The sequence below is a fragment of the Doryrhamphus excisus genome, linkage group LG10 (genome assembly GCF_037039965.1).
Source record: "Doryrhamphus excisus strain RoL-2023G ecotype Guam linkage group LG10, RoL_Dexc_Guam_v1.1, whole genome shotgun sequence".
Lineage (NCBI taxonomy): Eukaryota > Metazoa > Chordata > Actinopteri > Syngnathiformes > Syngnathidae > Doryrhamphus > Doryrhamphus excisus.
Window position 1 is genome coordinate 9,992,625 of NC_136366.1, and position 18,152 is coordinate 10,010,776.

Sequence of the window (18,152 nt, forward strand, 5' to 3'; positions counted from 1 at the left end):
GCATTGTGGGTTATCATGTAGTACGCTGTAGTGTAAACGCTTTGCATACTGTCTGATGGATTGGGTATGCAGTATAGAGTGTGGATAGTACGGGCATGGAAGTATCTAGTAGTTAGTATGCGGATTCCAACACAGTGTATGTAATATATTAAAACTGGGGCTGCGCGGTGTTTGCATGGTTAGTGCGCAGGCCACACAGCTACGGGACCCAAGTTCAATTCCACCCTCGGCCTGTGAATGTGTGGGTTTTCTCCGGGTACTCCGGTTTCCTCTCCCATTCCAAAAACATGCTAGGTTAATTAGCAACTCCAAATTATCCATAGGTATGAATGTGAGTGTGAATGGTTGTTTGTCTATATGTGTCCTGGGATTGGCTGGCCACCAGTCCAGGGTGTACCCCACCTCTCACCCCAAGACAGCTGGGATAGGCTCCGGCAAAATTTGACAATGTTCATATTTTCTGGACTATTCAAGCATGGAACAGAATGTTTTATTCATTCATTCGGAATTTGACACTCGGAATGTTGAAATGTGACTTCAAACATTACCTGTACGTTCTAATAAAAGTGCTAGGATCTCCCTGGAAAAGATTATTTCTAATTCCATTCTCCTCTAAATATTAACGGCATCCCAAAACAGCCATCTCCCACACTATACGGTATTGGCTCATCAATCTCTCTCTCTCCGGAGCTTCTACCTGGGTGCTAGCGGGAAAATGACCCATTCTCCCACCTGTGACGTTCGTTCAGAGACGAGCGAGAGAGTAGAAATGGATTTAGCAACGAAAAAAAAAGGTGTGAGAGTGATGCAGTGAAACTATTGAAGTATTAAAGTTTAGTGTTTTTTTTCTTTTTCTTTTGTAGCCGTGAGGCATGGATGACAAAGCAGGCAGTGACGCTTAAAGCTTCCAAGTATTTTTGGCCATATAGCTACAAAAGGCGGAATGAAAGAGTATCGCTGACATCATAGACGAACACGGAGAACATCCTCCGAGGCATCATGACTCACGCTACAAATTATATAAATATATATCTTTTTTTTGTCTTTTATTTCACCGATATTCCTAGTTATTGGCATCATGTCAGGTGTACATGTTGGTTTCAATTTCTACCACAGGAAATACAGCCCTACTTTGGCTTTTGGGATTCATTAGTTCCAAAAGGTCCGACGAAAACTGAAACATACAAAATCCAGTGCCATTTTTTTCCATTGGGAATCCTGTAAATAATTAGAGTTTTACATGCAGAATGCAATGGAAATGACTGTAGATGGCGTTTGATTCTCCGTTTAAGCATCTTTGTGTGGAGTTTGCATGTTCTCCACCGTGCATATGTGGGTTTTCTCCTGGTACTCCGGTTTCCTCCCACATTCCAAAATGCAATGATTGTCAATAGGTGTGATTTGTTTGTGTATATGTTCCTTGCGATTGGCTGGTGACCAGTCCAGGGTGTACCCAAAGACAGCTGGGATTGGTTCCAGCATGCCCGCGACCCCAGTGAGGATAAGCGGCATAGAAAATAGATGGATGGAATTTGTTAATTGATGTAAATAATACAGACATCCATCTATCCATTTTCTATGCTGGATAATACAGACATTACTTCAACAAATGTACATGAAAATGTAAATGAACAAACAGAATGATCAGGACAAGACGTGGCATGTCCTGGTAAAACAGGACATTTGGTCACCTAGTGTGTGCGGAACAACTTGGTCCCAACATAATCCAGACAATGGGTCAGGTCAAGATGTGAAATCAGGGAATGTCCTGGGAAAAGAGGACATTTGGTCACCTAGTGTGCAGAACAATTTGATCCCAACATAACCCAGACAATGGGTCAGGACAAAACGTGGAATCAGGGAATGTCCTGGTAAAACAGGACATTTGGTCACCAAGTGTGTGTAGAACAACTTGGTCCCAAAACAACCCAGACAATGGGTCAGGACAAGATGTGGAATCAGGCCGTGTCCTGGGAAAAGTGGTTATTTGGTCACCAAGCGTGTCTGGAACAACTTGGTCCCAACATAACCCAGACAATAGGTCAGGACAAGATGTGGAATCAGGGAGTGTCCTGGCAAAACAGGACATTTGGTCACCAAGTGTGTGCGGAATAACTAAGTTCAGCCCCCGCTTGGACCGTGCCATCAAGTGAGCGTACCGTGCTTCAAGTATTAAAACCCACATGTGCCCCCCCCCCCCCCCCAGTGGCGCAAATACTAAAAGATGTATCTGCTAAAATCCTTCAAGGAGAGCTAAGATAGCTTTGGAATCCAAGCTAATGTCTTCTATTAGAACTTGTTTCCCTTCTATCTGTTAAAAGGTACAGTATAAAAATAAGCACGCTATACATAATTTAATGAATGAGCACGGCGCTGCATTATCAAAGGAGAGGGGGGCTTTTATCAGAAGTAGCGCAAATCTAGCATTCAGCTAAGAAGTGAAATGTAAAAGTTTCATCCGGCATGTACGATTGTGCGCCGCCCGCCGCCTTTAGAAGAGTGCCTTTTGAGTGTTCCGGAATGAATGATCGGGGGGGGGGGCTTTTCACCATCTCTAACTGCCTTGCAGGCCCTTCAATATTTCATTTGTTAGTTTATTGGTTTGGAAAAAAAGATGAAAATAAAAAGCGGCACGAATGTTTTGGCCGCTCGTGTCCTATTCATAAATGTTTTGTAAGGCAGCAAACCTTGAAAAGTTGAGCGGAGTGCCGGCTTTGGTGGAACTCTGGTCCCATGTGGCGTCTGTGTCGCATGGAGTGGGGGGGGGGGCTGCAGTGCTTTGCATGCAGCTTGTTTTTAATCACGGATACTTTAAGTGTCAATCAAAACAATGGTGAAAGAGAGAAAAAGACCTTGGATGCGTCTTGTGTCACATGACTGGATGTTATTGATACTCCCGTACGCCCACTTTGTATTTTCCGCCATTATTTTCAAACAAATGAAATAAAAATCAAGGTCGGCCATCAAACGGAACATCTAAACACAAAATTGGTGCTGGTTAAACACAAATACTTTCTGTCCTGCTGACTTCTGTTCCCGCCGCACGAAACTCAGCATAATTTGATATATCAAACTGTCACTCGTAGTGACAGGCGGCAGAACCAAACAACTCAACATGGAAGACATGAAACACCACATTGGTCCCTCTTGATTGAAAATTTGAGTACAAAAAAAAAAAAAAAACCATGACGGAACAGTCGACTGTCATAAAGTATTACGCACGCTCTGCGGGAAGGACTTTGCTTCTCCCGGTTTCAAATAGCACATTAAAGGAAGAGGGCACTTTTTATGGAAATTTGCCCTTCATCCACAATCCTTGTGTGACACATGAACGATCTATGTGTTCTAAAGATATAAACTCGACTATAAAGCCCTCTAAAAAAAAAAAACACCAAAAAAGTTTTATGGTTTGTGAGAATGTAGTAATAAATCACGTCAAATTTGCAGTGCAGTAATACATAAAAAATACATAAAAAGAATAATACATAATGTTTTTATTGTTGTGTTGAAAAGCAGGGCAGTGATAGTAATCTGCCACTGAAACTTCTCTTCTGTGGGGATGCTGGTTGTCCATGATGGAAAGAAGGCTCTCAGGGTCAAGTCAAGTCAAGTCAAGTCAAGTCAAGTCAAGTCAAGTCAAGTCAAGTCAAGTCAAGTCAAGTCAAGTCAAGTCAAGTCAAGTCATATAGCTCTTAATCACAAAACAGCCTCAAAGAGCTTAACAAGGAGGCAACAGTAGACAACAGTAGATGATAGACAATAGACAATAGACCAGGGGTGGGCAAACTACAGCCCGGGGGCCACATGTGGCCCACCAGGCGTTTGAATCTGGCCCGCCAGTTGCTTTCTAAGTATTTCAACTTTTAACATACAAACTGGCAACATGACTTGCAAGTCAGATGTCTTGTAAAGTAGTGTGTGTGTGCGTTAAATATATGTTCTGGCCCCCCGGACAAATTTGTTAACTTGCGATAGATGATAGATGACAGCCCCTGATCTGAACCCCCAGGGCAAGAAAAAACTCAAAACCCATTAGGTGAAAAAGAAACCGTGAGAAGGGACCGTGAGAAGAGACCGCAGATGGGCGAATCCCCCTTTCTAGGATGACCAGGCTGCAATGGATGTTGGGAGGGTAACATGTGACAATTAGGTCCAAGGTCCAGGTCCAAGATGTAATGCCATCAGGAGAGGTGATATAGAGGGAAGATATAGAGAAGGAGCGGCAGTCAAACAGGCATGGAATATTTTTAACTAAACGCTAAAGGGTAGAAATAAGTCTTATGTTGGGACTTGAACATTTCTTCTGAGGTAGCAGCTCTAATATTAACAGGTAGGGCATTCCACAACGTTGGATCCCCAATAGAAAAGGCTCTAGACCCCACATACTTCTTTCGATTGTCAAAAGACAGGCGTGTTGTGATCGTATGTTTCCAGACGGAGCATAGGGTCCAATAAGCAGAACCTTAAAGTGACATCTAAAATGAACTGGGAGCCTTGCAAGTTGGCTCCTATTGGAGAAATCGGGGTCTTAGCTTACGGGTATTTTTGCCCATAGCAACACAGAAAGTAATACAAATAAATAAAAGTGACGCGAATAAAAGTGGGTCATGACTTAATGACTTTTGGAAAATGTAGGTCCCAGCTAGACACCCCTGGTGTATATTATATAAAATCATTTCAAATATATTTGAGCTCAACTTCGTCCGGAACAAAATCTTTCCAATCCTTTTCCATGCATCCCTGCGTTAACTGGCTTCCTCCTAAACCAAGTTTCCTGTTTGTGTGATGTTCAATCACGGTCCTGCAGACAGCCAAGAATTAGTTTTCACCTAAATACACGTGCATGCAAGTGTGTGTGTGGGGTGTGTGTGTATGTGTGTGTGTGTGTGTCTGTGAAAGACGGAGTGCTGGAGGATGATTGTGTTTCTCCGTCTGTTCCCGCCTGTTGCCGCAGTATTCACGGCACATCTGTCTCTCTAATAGGATTATAAAACATTCACCGGCATATGTTTGCTTCTCATTTTTGAAGATAGTACTTCTGCAGACTGACGCAGATTTGCAAGGATTTGTCAAAGCACCATAGTCCTGATAATGCATGACAATGCAATCAAACCATTTTTTTCCTCATCAAAACCGTGTTTCTCTTTAATGGCGAGTACACTAATCACTATCTGAAGTTGTTAGCAATTACAATTTGGTATGGAGTCCCAGCATCTGCTCCAGCTACAAACGTGGAATGGTGTGCTCACAAGCAGCTAACAAGCCGCTGGCAGACTTCCTCGCTTCCCCCACGGTCACGTGCCAGATTGTAAATCTCCTCCAATCAGCCTCCGAGAGCTTATGTTGATTCTTTTCCCGTGTTGCGGTCGGTCTGTCAGCGCGTCCGTCTGCGCGTTCGCAGTGGGCTCCCCCGCCATTTGACAGAAATCCCGCTGAAGTGCTTAAGGCGGGTTGTTAAGTAGCCTTCATCTACTGCCGAGATTACAGGGAGGTTAATATGATCATGCAAATCCAACGGGACTTGGGCGAGCGTTGGGGCGAGATGTTGCTTTCAGGACCGGCGAGCCCATGCTTAATGACATTTGGCCATCGCGCTTGTCACTCCTGTCCTAATTGTTTTAAAGTCCTAAACTCCTCATTCGGAGAGCGTTGGATGGCCTCTCTGAGGAATTGGACCTTTCTAAGACCTCTTGTTGCACTCTTAAGAACTTCAAGTGAACTCTTGATGAACTCTCCATTGAAAGGTACTTTTCTTTATTGCCTGTCTGCCCCGACAGTGTTATGTCGTCAAGTTTTCATCAAGGTCAAACAATTAAGGACAAAGGAAGTACTATCACTGGGGCAGGATATTCCAGGGATAAACATCAGGCATTGCATCCAGTAATGGATGCCAGTCAGTGTGGATTTGCAGAAATATGTTGATATATCGACTGCATGGTGTAAAGTGATTAGCGTGCAGGCCTCACAGCTAGGAGACCCGAGTTCGATTCCAAACTCGGTCATCTCTGTGTGCATGTTCTCCCCGTGCATGCGTGGATTTTCTCCGGGTACTCCGGTTTCTTCCCACATTCCAAAAACATGCTAGATTAATCAGCCACTCCAAATTGTCCATAGATGAATGTGAGTGTGAATGGTTGTTTGTCTATATGTGCCCTGTGATTGGCTGGCCACCAGTCCAGGGTGTACCCCGCCTCTCGCCCAAAGACAGCTGGGATAGGCTCCAGCACCCCCGCGACCCTCGTGAGGAAAAAGCGGTAGAAAATGAATGAAGGAATGAATATTTTTGTAGTTAGAGCATAGCAATCCTATTCACAACCTTCTAAATATGATGTTGAACATTAATAGAGCCCTCCAGATATGAGATAACACCCCTATAGTGACCTTTACACCCAATATCGTAGACATAAGAAGAGAAATAAGACATAAATTGCTAAGGTTGAGGGGAGCCGAGTGGAGGGCGGACAGGAAGAGTTGAGCTTTGTTTTTTTTCAACAGTTGCTTGTGGTAGGGATGTTGTTACGCCGATCAAGTCTGGTGCTTGTGTGTCAGTAACATGACTGATCCCTAGTGACTCACTCTGTTCACCGTTGTTCTATGGAGTTTGTAGGAGCTGAACCAATGAGTGAACTCTCTTCCTGCCAATAACTTGTCAAGACCCACATGGTGCATACACATGGATACGTAAGCACCAAACTTTATCACACAAGAACAGCCAATATCCTTCTTGACTCCTAGTGATGCTGGCCACAGCCGTTAGCACCTACAGTACGACTGCTTTAACAGTCAGTACATTAGCCTCCAGATAAACCCGTTATTTAAAGACTTTGACAGAGCAAACCCTCCTCCAAGGCTTCCCTCCGCTTGTCAATGTCTGTCTTAGCTGAGGATTGACATACCTCTCCAGCAGGATAAACCTTTCCAACACCTCCTGGATTACAAGTCGAGACTCGGCGTCTAGCTTCCACAAGACTAACCAGACCAGAGCGCTGAGATAGTTCTGCTCTGTCACTTCACGGCACATCAAAAGGAAGGAGAAGCTTTAAGGAATTAGGTGTGACGGAGGGGATGGAGCATAATAATGGGGGCAGGATGTATGAAAGCGCTAATACACGAGAACATACGTCAAGATTCGTGCTTTCTCCAAAATGAGCCCGATTCAGAGCGGAGGCGTGATGAAGCGATTTGTTGGTTTTTGATTGTGAAGATTTTTGTCCATCAGGAGGAATTTCATCCATTTTGCATGGATGTCAAGGAGCTTTAATGTCTTGGAAGTAAACAACAATTCAATCGGAAGCAATGTCTTGCCGCTTTAGAAGTCAAGACGTGAAGTAGTGGCCGATGTTTTGGGACTGAACATACGTAAGACACACACGTTTCCGTTTAAACCACGCCCACTCGCAGTACAGATAGAGATAATTTGGACGGGTGAACAGATCCGGATAGAGGTACCGGTGTACTTGCCCATCCAAAAATATTCACAATGCAACAATGCGAGTTCCCATGCTTTTATTTATGATGTCTTTAATATATTATTCTGGACAGCACCTTGGCCCAATGTGGTTGTTTCAAAGTGCTTTGCAAATAAAGTTGGATTGGAAGTCAATGGAGCGAGGTTCCCCCAGGCTTCAAAAGTTACTTTGTCAATTCCAGCCCCGTCCAACTTTTATTGAGAGGATCCAATTCAAACCCAGACAGGAAGTAGAGAGAGGAGTTTGAAGGTGGAAAGCGAAAATGGAAGTGAGGCTCCACAGGCTTGCTAAGTCGGTGTGTCAGTTCTTCAACATGTGTCAGCTGGAGTTCCTTTATCTGGTGCATTTAAGAGTGAATATGTTCCTCTTTGCACCCTTTGTATTCCACTGTATACCTCCACTCATCTATACTGACAGTCCTGGAATAGGAAGAGTAGACAAAAAGAGAGGTAATTCTGGGGGAAAAGTGGGTTGTTTAGGCTTTGTGGGGGCATGTAGAACAGCGTGTATAAAGAATTTAACAGCGAGGACCTGCAGAAAGAGAGAGAGAGAACTGCAAAATGGATGTGAAGGCAACAGACGCAATATGAAAGGAGGCTGACTGTCCTAGATTCATTTTATTATTATTATTATTATTATTTATTCTGCAGTGGGACAGAATCAGACTTTGTTCATCCATGACAATACAAATACTTTTGTTATGCTTTACACCGCCTGAGCCAGCGTTTGTCAGTATTTACTGTAAACATGCCAACATCCGCCCCTCCCCACCATCCCCACTCCCAACCTAATATGACATTTGATAGAACTTTGATCACCTGTTGCCCCTCAGCTAAACTCGGGATGTGAGGACTCGGGAGTCTGTGAGTGGCAGGTGGGGGTCATGTTTTGATGTCTTAAGACTCGCTGCAGCGCAAATATTTCAGCTTGGTGTCAACCCGGCGTTTATGCCAGGTTGTAGAGTTTTGTAAAATGTGTCAACAGCAGATGTACTCGGCTGGAGGGGCTTGACGTGCTGAGAGAAGTTCACACAAGAGATCTACTGTATCTTTACAAAATGTTGTGTTTTATTCCCTGTAATTAGAGATATATTTTTTTCCTCAAAATTCTCCAGCACTTCATTACGGCCATCCCTCATTTACCACGGTTAGCTGGTTCCATCCCCAACCGTGATAAGTGAATTTCCGCAAAGTAGCATGGAATACTTTCACAGTTAGAGAATAGAAAGCCTGTTTACATCCTTCTAAATGCTGCAAAAGTTTGTTTACCAGTGGTTCTCAACTAAGTGGGTCCATAAAATAAATAAATATATAAAATATATATACAATTATAAATACATATACATTATAAATACATAATACATAAATATAAATACAAATTATAGAAGTTTATAAAGATAAACAAACAGATAAAAAAGAGGCCGCCAATGAATGCACATAGTGGAAGCCTGCTATTAAAACACCTTCAATATTATGATTTTATATTTATGCTGTGAGCATATGGTAACAGGGACATTCAATGGTGCTGTAGCTTAGTTAATCTATAGGTAACATTATGGTAATGGAGCATTACTGGCGCTTATTTCAGTAGGTGCTTCCCATTATGTGCATTCTTAGTCGCCTCTTTTTAACTGTTTAGAACGCACAGAAAAGAGAGAAGCATAAGAGTTGTGAATGATGGGCAAAATTACAAAAAAGGGCAGTTTTCCTTTAAAGGGGACCTGTTATGCTTTGCCTCTTTTCTGACCTATAAATGCTGTTTTGGATGGCTCTGCACAACAGAGTTGTTTTCCCAGAATTCCTTATATGGGCGACTGATTGCCTGCACTCGGTAAACATGAAAATCCTTTGCGGAAGTCCTCGGGAGCGCTTGGGTTAGAGCGCTCCACCCAGGGAGGAGAGTCCGGAGTGGAGTAAAGTACACCGCCTTTCTGTGAGAGAGGCAGAGAATCCACGAAAACTAAACAAAAGGATTCTGGAAGATCCAGAAAGCTTTCTGTGCGGGTTATTGTGTGTAGTTGCTCTATAGGAGTTCACAATATAAAGTCCTTAAAATGAGTAAAATAGGCCCCTTTAACAGTAAAATGTAAAAATAATACAACAGTCTACGCTACCTTTGATAACAAGTAAGAATGTGTGAAGTGATGCTGGAGTCCATAATCTCTAAATTTTACTTAACGGCATCAGGATCATTAGTCCGCTCTTCATTGAATACCTCATCAGTGACATTTTGCTGAGCCGGCTTCCACAGCAACTGCCCTCATGACAATTAGGCGTGTCCAAAAGCCCACTCGTGTCTGCATGGCCGGGCACAAGTGCAACAGTCGTAAATACTTCATGCAAATATTGTGACTGGAATGGACCATTATAGGAAAAAACAATGGATCCACTAGGCAGGCGTCTTTCGGAGGACAGTGATGGTCCACTGGTGGAAACACTCCCATCCTGGCCCCCCTGAGGTCAATGTGCAATTAAAGCACAGAGAAGAGCTCTGCGGTCACATCGGGATGCCGGACATTGACGGAGGGCACGGCCTGTCGAGCACCCTTTAACCCCCATTTGGACTGAAAGGCTGGGTTAGTTGACTGGCGACTCTACGTGACCCGCGGCCAGTCTTTCAGCCAGCGCACGTGTCTTTGCAGACGAGTAAACGCACAAATGAAACATGCGCTGAGAGACCACATAAGCACCGGCGGCGCTGTGATGTATTTGTTGTCGATTGTTGCTCCATCACTTGAAATTGACAAGGGAATTCAATTTGGAGCCAATTCCATCTGAGGGAGATTTTTACAACACAATGACAGCTTGACAGAAGACATTAGAGGACTGGCGGCGGGGAAGAGTCGGCAAAGATAAGACGGAAATCTCCAGATGTCTTCTAAGCGATAATGGCACGGTAACGATCGTTAGGACGCGCACGATGGTGATGATTGGATTAGAGCCGCGCCGTTTCTCCTCAGGATTTGCCGTTCATCGGAGCAGATGTTGCAAAAGCAAACATGCCGTCTGCTACCTTATGCTATTTTAAGGGATTATTAATACGGATCATAAACCGTCTCCGGGTATCTTTCCCACTTTAACACAGCCTTCCAAGCATGAGTCTGTGACGGTTATCCATCCGCATTCAAACACACACTTCACATTCAGCCTGAATATCATCACTGGGAATGGATGAGTGGAGTATTACGCTTGTCACATGCAAATAATTCCCCCAAAAGCCTGATAGAACTCACTGAGCGATTACAAAGCGCTGCTCTCTTCAGGCATGGAGAATTATTGTGAAGGTTCCACTGTGAACTTAGTCCAATTCAATCCAGATTTAATTACATCCCTTTTTAGTCACTTTTGACAAATTGCTCTTTTGAGCAATACCTTTTTTAGTTAGCTCTTCATTTGCTGGCTTCATTCGGTCCAGTCGCCGGCCAACAGCGGCGGCGGCGGCTTTGAAAGAGTCATCACAGAGGAGAATGAAATGCTGGATTGCCATCTGATGCTGACCTCCTGTCCCGCTTGTAGGTGATCCAGCGGCGGGAGGATGGCTCGGTTAACTTCTTCAGGGGATGGGAGTCCTACCGTGAGGGATTCGGGAAGATCACCGGTGAACACTGGCTCGGTAAGTGGCGTTTATGGTAAATGACACATGGTCACATGGTCTTTCATTTCTATAGTGCTGTTCCACATTCCAAGTTTCCAAGCACATTTAGCTACTGATGACGCAGCATCGGTAGGGTTAAGTATCAACTGGGGGTTCAGTATCTTGCCCAAGGAGGACGGCGGATCCAACTGGCAACCTGCCCTGCAGTGCTGTTTTGGTTTTTTACATGTCCAAGAGGAAAAATTGACGGAAAAGAGGATGGATGGATTATTTTTGGTTGCAACTGAATCAGTAGCACCCCCACTGGTGCCAATTGTTACATGGATGACTGGAACTATACTAGAAAACATTACTACCAAGTGTGTAGTCTAGTTTGGTCTAACAACAATCTGAGGCATTAGGCTGATGGACGTTTCTGAGAACCTGATTCAGCCAGCGATGCATTGGGCTCGAACCAAGGTCCGCAGAATTGAGAGGCAGTTGAGTGTCCTAGCCGTTCAGCTAAAAAACCCAGAATGTCACCTCAATATCCAGTGCAACTGTGATGCTAAGAGTCCACTGGCCAGTTGGTGCCAGTTCACTGCAATGCGATTTGCTGTGGCGCCTAGTGTCGCCAATAAGGTGCCTAGTGGCATGCAGTGGCTCAAACTGCCTCCCAACTGGCTTGTGGTGGCTCGTAACGGTGGCAAAAATTTAGTTTGGTGGTAAGAAAATTTCTAAATGTTTAAAATCGTGGCACTTGCATCAAGCAATCGGTGTGAAGTGTCCATCAAGTGGAACCAAATGTCGCAAACAATCCGCCTATTGGAATCCACTGGAATGTAATGGCACGAGCCAAGTTGCGGCAATGATGCTAGGAGTCCACTGGGCTGGCGCCAGTTGGTGCCAGTTCACTGCAATGCGATTTGTTGTGGCGCCGAGTGTCACCAATAAGGTGCCTAGTGGCGTGCAGTGGCTCAAACTGCCTCCCAACTGGCTTGTGGTGGCTCGTAACGGCGGCAAAAATTTAGTTTGGTGGTAAGAAAATTTCTAAATGTTTAAAATCGTGGCACTTGCATCAAGCAATCGGTGTGAAGTGTCCATCAAGTGGAACCAAATGTCGCAAACAATCCACCTATTGGAATCCACTGGAATGTAATGGCACGAGCCAAGTTGTGGCAATGATGCTAGGAGTCCACTGGGCTAGCGCCAGTTGGTGCCAGTTCACTGCAATGCGATTTGTTGTGGCGCCGAGTGTCACCAATAAGGTGCCTAGTGGCGTGCAGTGGCTCAAACTGCCTCCCAAATGGCTTGTAGTGGCCCGTAACGGCGGCAAAAATTGAGTTTGGCGGTAAGAAAATTTCAAAATGTTTAAAATCTTCGTCGCGGCACTTGCATCAAGCAATTGGCGTGAAGTGTCCACCAAGTGGAACCAAATGTCACAAACAATCCGCCTATTGGAATCCACTGGAATGTAATGGCACGAGCCAAGTTGCGCCAATGATGCTAGGAGTCCACTGGGCCGGCGTCAGTTGGCGCCAGTTTGCGCCAAAGATTATGTGATTGGCACGTAGTGGCTCGCTGTGACACCAACTGGCACCAACTGGCGTCGACCCAGCGGACTCCTAGTATGAGGTGTACCAATGTTACACGACTTAAGTTGTATTTGGGATCAGAGACACCTCTTGCTGTCTTGTCAGGTATATGTCTCTGGAAAAGAAACCTGAAAAAGTCCAAAGCACCACTGGTAGAACTAGAACATCGTCTTTGAACACTGACTCTGCGATGAGAGGTTAAAGTGGAGTTCAACCTGTGACTTTCCTCAAAGTTGGCCAAATGCCTTTCAGACAAGGTTGGGCTATAAATAAAAAAAAAAAACATCATACCTTCTACAAACTTCACAGTCCCTCATGAGAAAACCTCGGTTAGTGCCAAAGTGGTAATTCTGACTCAAAAAACAGCCATCCAAAACAGCTAAGCTTTCGCAGAGATGTTGTTTCCTCAGGAAATTTGGCTTCGGCATCAGCGTTTTAATGAGCTTTCACAGTTGTAAGTGTGTAGAAGTGTGTGTGTGTGTGTCTTTGAAAGCTCTCATCTCAGCGCCACATCAGTCTGCTGGACTAAATGGAGCCTGAAGACGTTTGTTTCAATGCAGCACACATGCTTGGTCACGGTCAAGGTCTCGGACAGAAGATGTCCTCTCCAATCTGTACTTGAGATGAAAAGCACTCGCAAAATGTGCCTGCGGGGAGTTCATCTTGCTATGCAGAGTGGGCTAATGTTTGGAAGCGAGTGTGTGCCACGAGAGATAACGGTTGAGATAACGGCACCTCGTCAAGAGCAAGAACGCGAATCATTTTGAGTCGGAAGCCATCGGAAACAATGGAAATGTCATTAACTCTTAGCTAGTGGTTAGCGCGCAGGCCTCGAGTTCGATTCCACCCTCAGCTATCTCTGCGTGGGTTTTCTCCGGGTACTCCGGTTTCCTCCCACATTCCAAAAACATGCTAGGTTAATTAGCGACTCCAAATTGTCCATAGGTATGAATGTGAGTGTGAATGGTTGTTTGTCTATATGTGCCCTGTGATTGGCTGGCCACCAGTCCAGGGTGTACCCCGCCTCTCGCCCAAAGACAGCTGGGATAGGCTCCAGCACCCCCTGTGACCCCCGTGAGGATAAGCAGTAGAAAAGGAATGAATGAATGAATATTTTTGTAGTTAGAACATAGCAATCCATTCACAACCTTCTAAATATGATGTTGAACATTATTAGAGTCCGCCACATATGAGATAACACCCCTATAGTGACTGTTACACCCAATATCGTAGACATGAGAAGAGAAATAAGACATAAATTGCTGTGGTTGAGGGGAGCCGAGTGAAGGGCGGACAGGAAGAGTTGAGCTTTGTTTTTTTCAACAGTTGCTTGTGGTAGGGATGTTGTTCCGCCGATCAAGTCTGGTGCTTGTGTGTCAGTAACATGACTGACCCCTAGTGACTACGAGACCCGAGTTCAGTTCCATCCTCGGTCATCTCTGTGTGGAGTTTGCATGTTCTCCCCGTGCATGCGTGGGTTTTCTCCGGGTACTCCGGTTTCCTCCCACATTCCAAAAACATGCTAGGTTAATTAGCCACTCCAAATTGTCCATAGGTATGAATGTGAGTGTGAATGGTTGTTTGTCTATATGTGCCCTGTGATTGGCTGGCCACCATTTCACGGTGTAGTCGGCCTCTAGCTCGAAGACAGTGAGGATAAGCGGTAGAAAATGAATGAATGAATGAATGAATAACTGACGATGTATTAAGCCTAAGCTCCAGCTCTTCTAGGCGGATCCCGAGGCATCGTAGGTCTTCCCCAAGGCCTTCTCCCGGTTGGACGTGCCCCAGGGAGGCCTCCAAGGGGCAACCAAGGGGCATCCCAGTGATCTTTAGTGTACGGGAAAGCACACGCAATATTGTCTTTTCAGTCACTACCCAAAGCTCATGACCAAATGCGGAGGTCGTAATACGTATATTTCGACTGGTAACCTGAGAGCTGAGTGCCATCTTCACCCCAACGGACAGATGCAGCTACTTAACCACGGCTAATTCTAAAACATCCAAATGACAAAACAGAAACATGTCAATCAGGAATCCGAGACACCGTGCACCATAAACTAGTAAAGCCTCCAAAAGCATTCCTTTGCAGATCCGAGGCCATGGAGGATCCGATGGAACCCAAAGTATCCAGCCAGATCTGTGCGGGAAGTTGTTGTGCAAACAAAAACCAGACCTTTTTGTAGGCTGCTTTCCTTTTTCACAGCTTTTGTTGCTCACTCAGGGCTTGCTATTGTGTCGTCACCCCCATCATCGATTGCCCTCTGGGCAAAAATGAAAAATGGAGTCACGCTCGCCTGCAGTCTGCAGAGAAACTTATTGCGTGCGGCTACCGCCTCCAGACTAATATTGCTCAGCAGTGTTAACCACCATTTCTGAAGATGCCATCCTTTTTTTTTTCTCCCCTCTGTGCTCTACATATTGCTCTTGTAATGGTGTGATGATTGCGACAATTTGCTGTGTTCTTTTTAAGAGGAAATGTTGCTGCTATCTTGTAAGATGGTGGAGTCTTGCCTTTGCAGTGCTGTGGTTTTATCACCAAGCAATTAAACCAAGCTGGGACATTCTTCTTTGCTTGCGTTGGTCTGATTTCTTTTATTAGCAGCAAAGATGTAAAGCAGGGGTTTCAAACTCGGCCTGACCTTTTCAAGTGTAGCTTCAGGAAGTAGTGACGTGGACGCTAGTATCATGTGATCTCTGACAAAACTTAAGTGTGGAATTACTACAGCTTGACAAAATTGCTATGGTCTGTTATTAGTCCAAATATATTGAAATGCAAGTGATATGTAGTGTTCTGGTCACTAGGTGGCAGTAATGACATGACGTGAAGTCATGATGTCAACCATGGCATGTCCCACATGATAGAGTAAAAAAAAAAGTTCTCCTCCCATCCAGTGTGGAAGTGAAAAGTTATTGGCTAAGTGTTAGCTTGCAGCTGTCAGGAGTCCGCAAGAGTTGTAATGTTTTGTAAACTAAGAATAAAAGTGTAAATGTGACTATAGGGGTGTTATGTATGTATACAGGGCTCTAATAATGTTGTAGTTGGATTTCTATTTAGATAGCAGGGATTCATTTATCGGAGACATGACTGTACTGTGTTTTATCCCCGCTACTACATTACTACCCCCCCCACACACACACACGGAGAAGTCTGACTTGAATGTGTTCACGCAAGGATTTGACTGACAGCTTTTTACACAAAGCTGACTAAAGTTCAGCTCGACAAATCTGTGGCCAAAGTGTGATGGATGAGAACGTCTGTGGATTTATTGCTGGAACGCGGCGACCACGAACCACGAACGATGTGAATAGCTCTTATACCGCAGAACCTGGTGTTGAACTATTTGCAACACAACCTTTCTTTTATCTCTCCGCTGTGCAAGGTGAATTTATTGTGCATGGTGCACAATAACAGTTTGACTCCTCCCGCCTCCATCCCCACCCTCGCCCCACAGAGGAACGGGCGGACAATCAGGGGAATTAGCGGAGGCAGAAAGCGCTTGAAGGTTGGCGGGGTGGGGAGGGTTGGGGGTGCTATTGATGTCACAGTTTTAAAGAAAATCTGTTTTGCTCGTCTTTGAGCTCCTTCCATTAACGCCCTGGCTTTTTTATTCAGCGTCTGCATTTATTCTCATTTATTCTTGCCAAGTATTTACATCCCCAGTCAGGCTTGGATGAGGTAAAAGAGGCTGTGCTTGGCTGACCAGATAACACACAGAAGAACACACAGAATCTATCAAAACGCAGAGGGTGGATTGTCAGAGCGTGTGCAGGAAGCTTATACCGCAGTGTTTTGAGGATTACTGGCCCTCCTCCAAAGGTCTAGACCTTCTGATCTTTTCTTGGCCTGTGTGATTGGCCCAGACTGGCAAAAACCTCCATATTTTGCTTCACAAAGTTGCATCCTTTCCTTTATCACTATGTGGTCCTAAACGACCCCCCTGAACTGTAGCAATGCAGCAGAAGCTTACTTCCTGAACAACACAGCCTAATTTGTGTAGCCCCAAACCGTAGTCCTGCATCCTTCAGAGGATGCGTTCAAAGACCATTACTAAGCCTATGTCCCAAATGGAAGGCAGCCCAGTGAATGCAACACTGCTGCAGCGGGGAAATCATCAAGAGGCGTAATAAGTTATATTAATGGCTATAATCGAGACAAATCTGCTTCGTTCACTGACAAATAAAACACATGTAGTCCTTATGGATTGTCATTATCCTTCCCCAAAAACAAAAAATGCTAATGTGGCTACTCGAGTGTTTAATGAGCCAGCTGTATAAAGCATGAACCGAGACCTAATAAAATGTGTTTTATACACAACAGCTTTTCGCCTGAGGACGTGAGATGCACGCAAGTCATATCTGCAAAGACCAAACCAACACACGTCCACAAGGCAGAGGAAATATTTACTGTACCTGACTGTGGAAAAGACACCCACCTCAACCTTGGCACATTTTTTGACCTTTGAATACGCTTGTCCGTGTTGTGTTGCATTTCACCGCTTTCACTTTCGAGTTCAGTCTCTGAAACCTGGATAATGGGTTTACTGGCCTGGTATTCATGCTTTTATTGGTCCGTGGCACATTGTGGAAATAATATATGCCAAAAAATAAGCAAAAATGGGTCAAATAGACATAGTGGGGTCTGTTTTCGTAGACCGTTTATTGAAAATAAAGCAAAACTGTGTTTGGTTTTAGGACTATTTATAAAAACCAAGCCAATGATGACAATGAAACAAAATCTCCATATTGGAATCATATTTTATGGTAATGATAATGGTTTAATTTCATTTGAACATGCATCAGATTACAATTGAGTGCATCCCATAATCAGTTCCCAGTTCCACATGTCCAAAAGGAGTAGGAAGAAGCAAAGCTTATTAAATCCTACCCCTCCATCTGGTACTTTTACAATCACTAACTGTTACATTTGTTCACTTCCTGCTTTCCTAATATAGTTTAAGTTAAACAAACAGGTAAACATTTTTTGTAAAATTAGGTTGAATAAAACATTAAAATATTACGAGAATAAAGTCAAAATATTATGCTGATAATCACGAGAAGAAGATTTACCAGAAGAAATTTGGAAAAAACAGATGAAATTACAATAATGAGGTGTAAATATTAGAAGAAAATTATATTCTAAAATATGTAATTTTATGAAAATGAACTCGTAATTGGGTTGTTTAAGGTTCTAATAGAAATGTACAAAAATTATTTAAGAGCAAGGACAGAATTTCACACTAATAATAAGCTTTTTTTTTTTACCTATATCACAAAGCTGAGATGCATTTAAAAAATATATATATATTGTTGGCATATCTTCATGTGTTGCTTTGCAGGATATGAAAATATCTTTTGATATTTCACTATGTGGCCCAGCCCAACTTTACACAGATAGATTTCCTCTCACACCACGCACCAGCTTCCAGTAAAAATCCAGCCTGCACTTTAAACGAGCAGCCCTCCCCTTTGTAGCATTGCATGGTCAAACTCTCAACTATATTATATTGCTGAC

General features: G+C 44.0%; 1 protein-coding gene across 3 annotated transcripts in view; it reads left to right on the forward strand.

Moving 5' to 3' along the window:
• The window catches only part of fibcd1b (fibrinogen C domain containing 1b), a 97,877-nt gene that overhangs the window by 52,838 nt on the left and 26,887 nt on the right, over window positions 1-18,152 (forward strand). For all 3 annotated transcript variants that reach the window (XM_058054082.2, XM_058054083.2, XM_078794041.1), the window contains one exon: window positions 10,985-11,081. In XM_058054082.2, coding sequence (XP_057910065.2) covers window positions 10,985-11,081 — 97 coding nt within the window. The remainder of the gene's footprint in view (window positions 1-10,984; window positions 11,082-18,152) is intronic.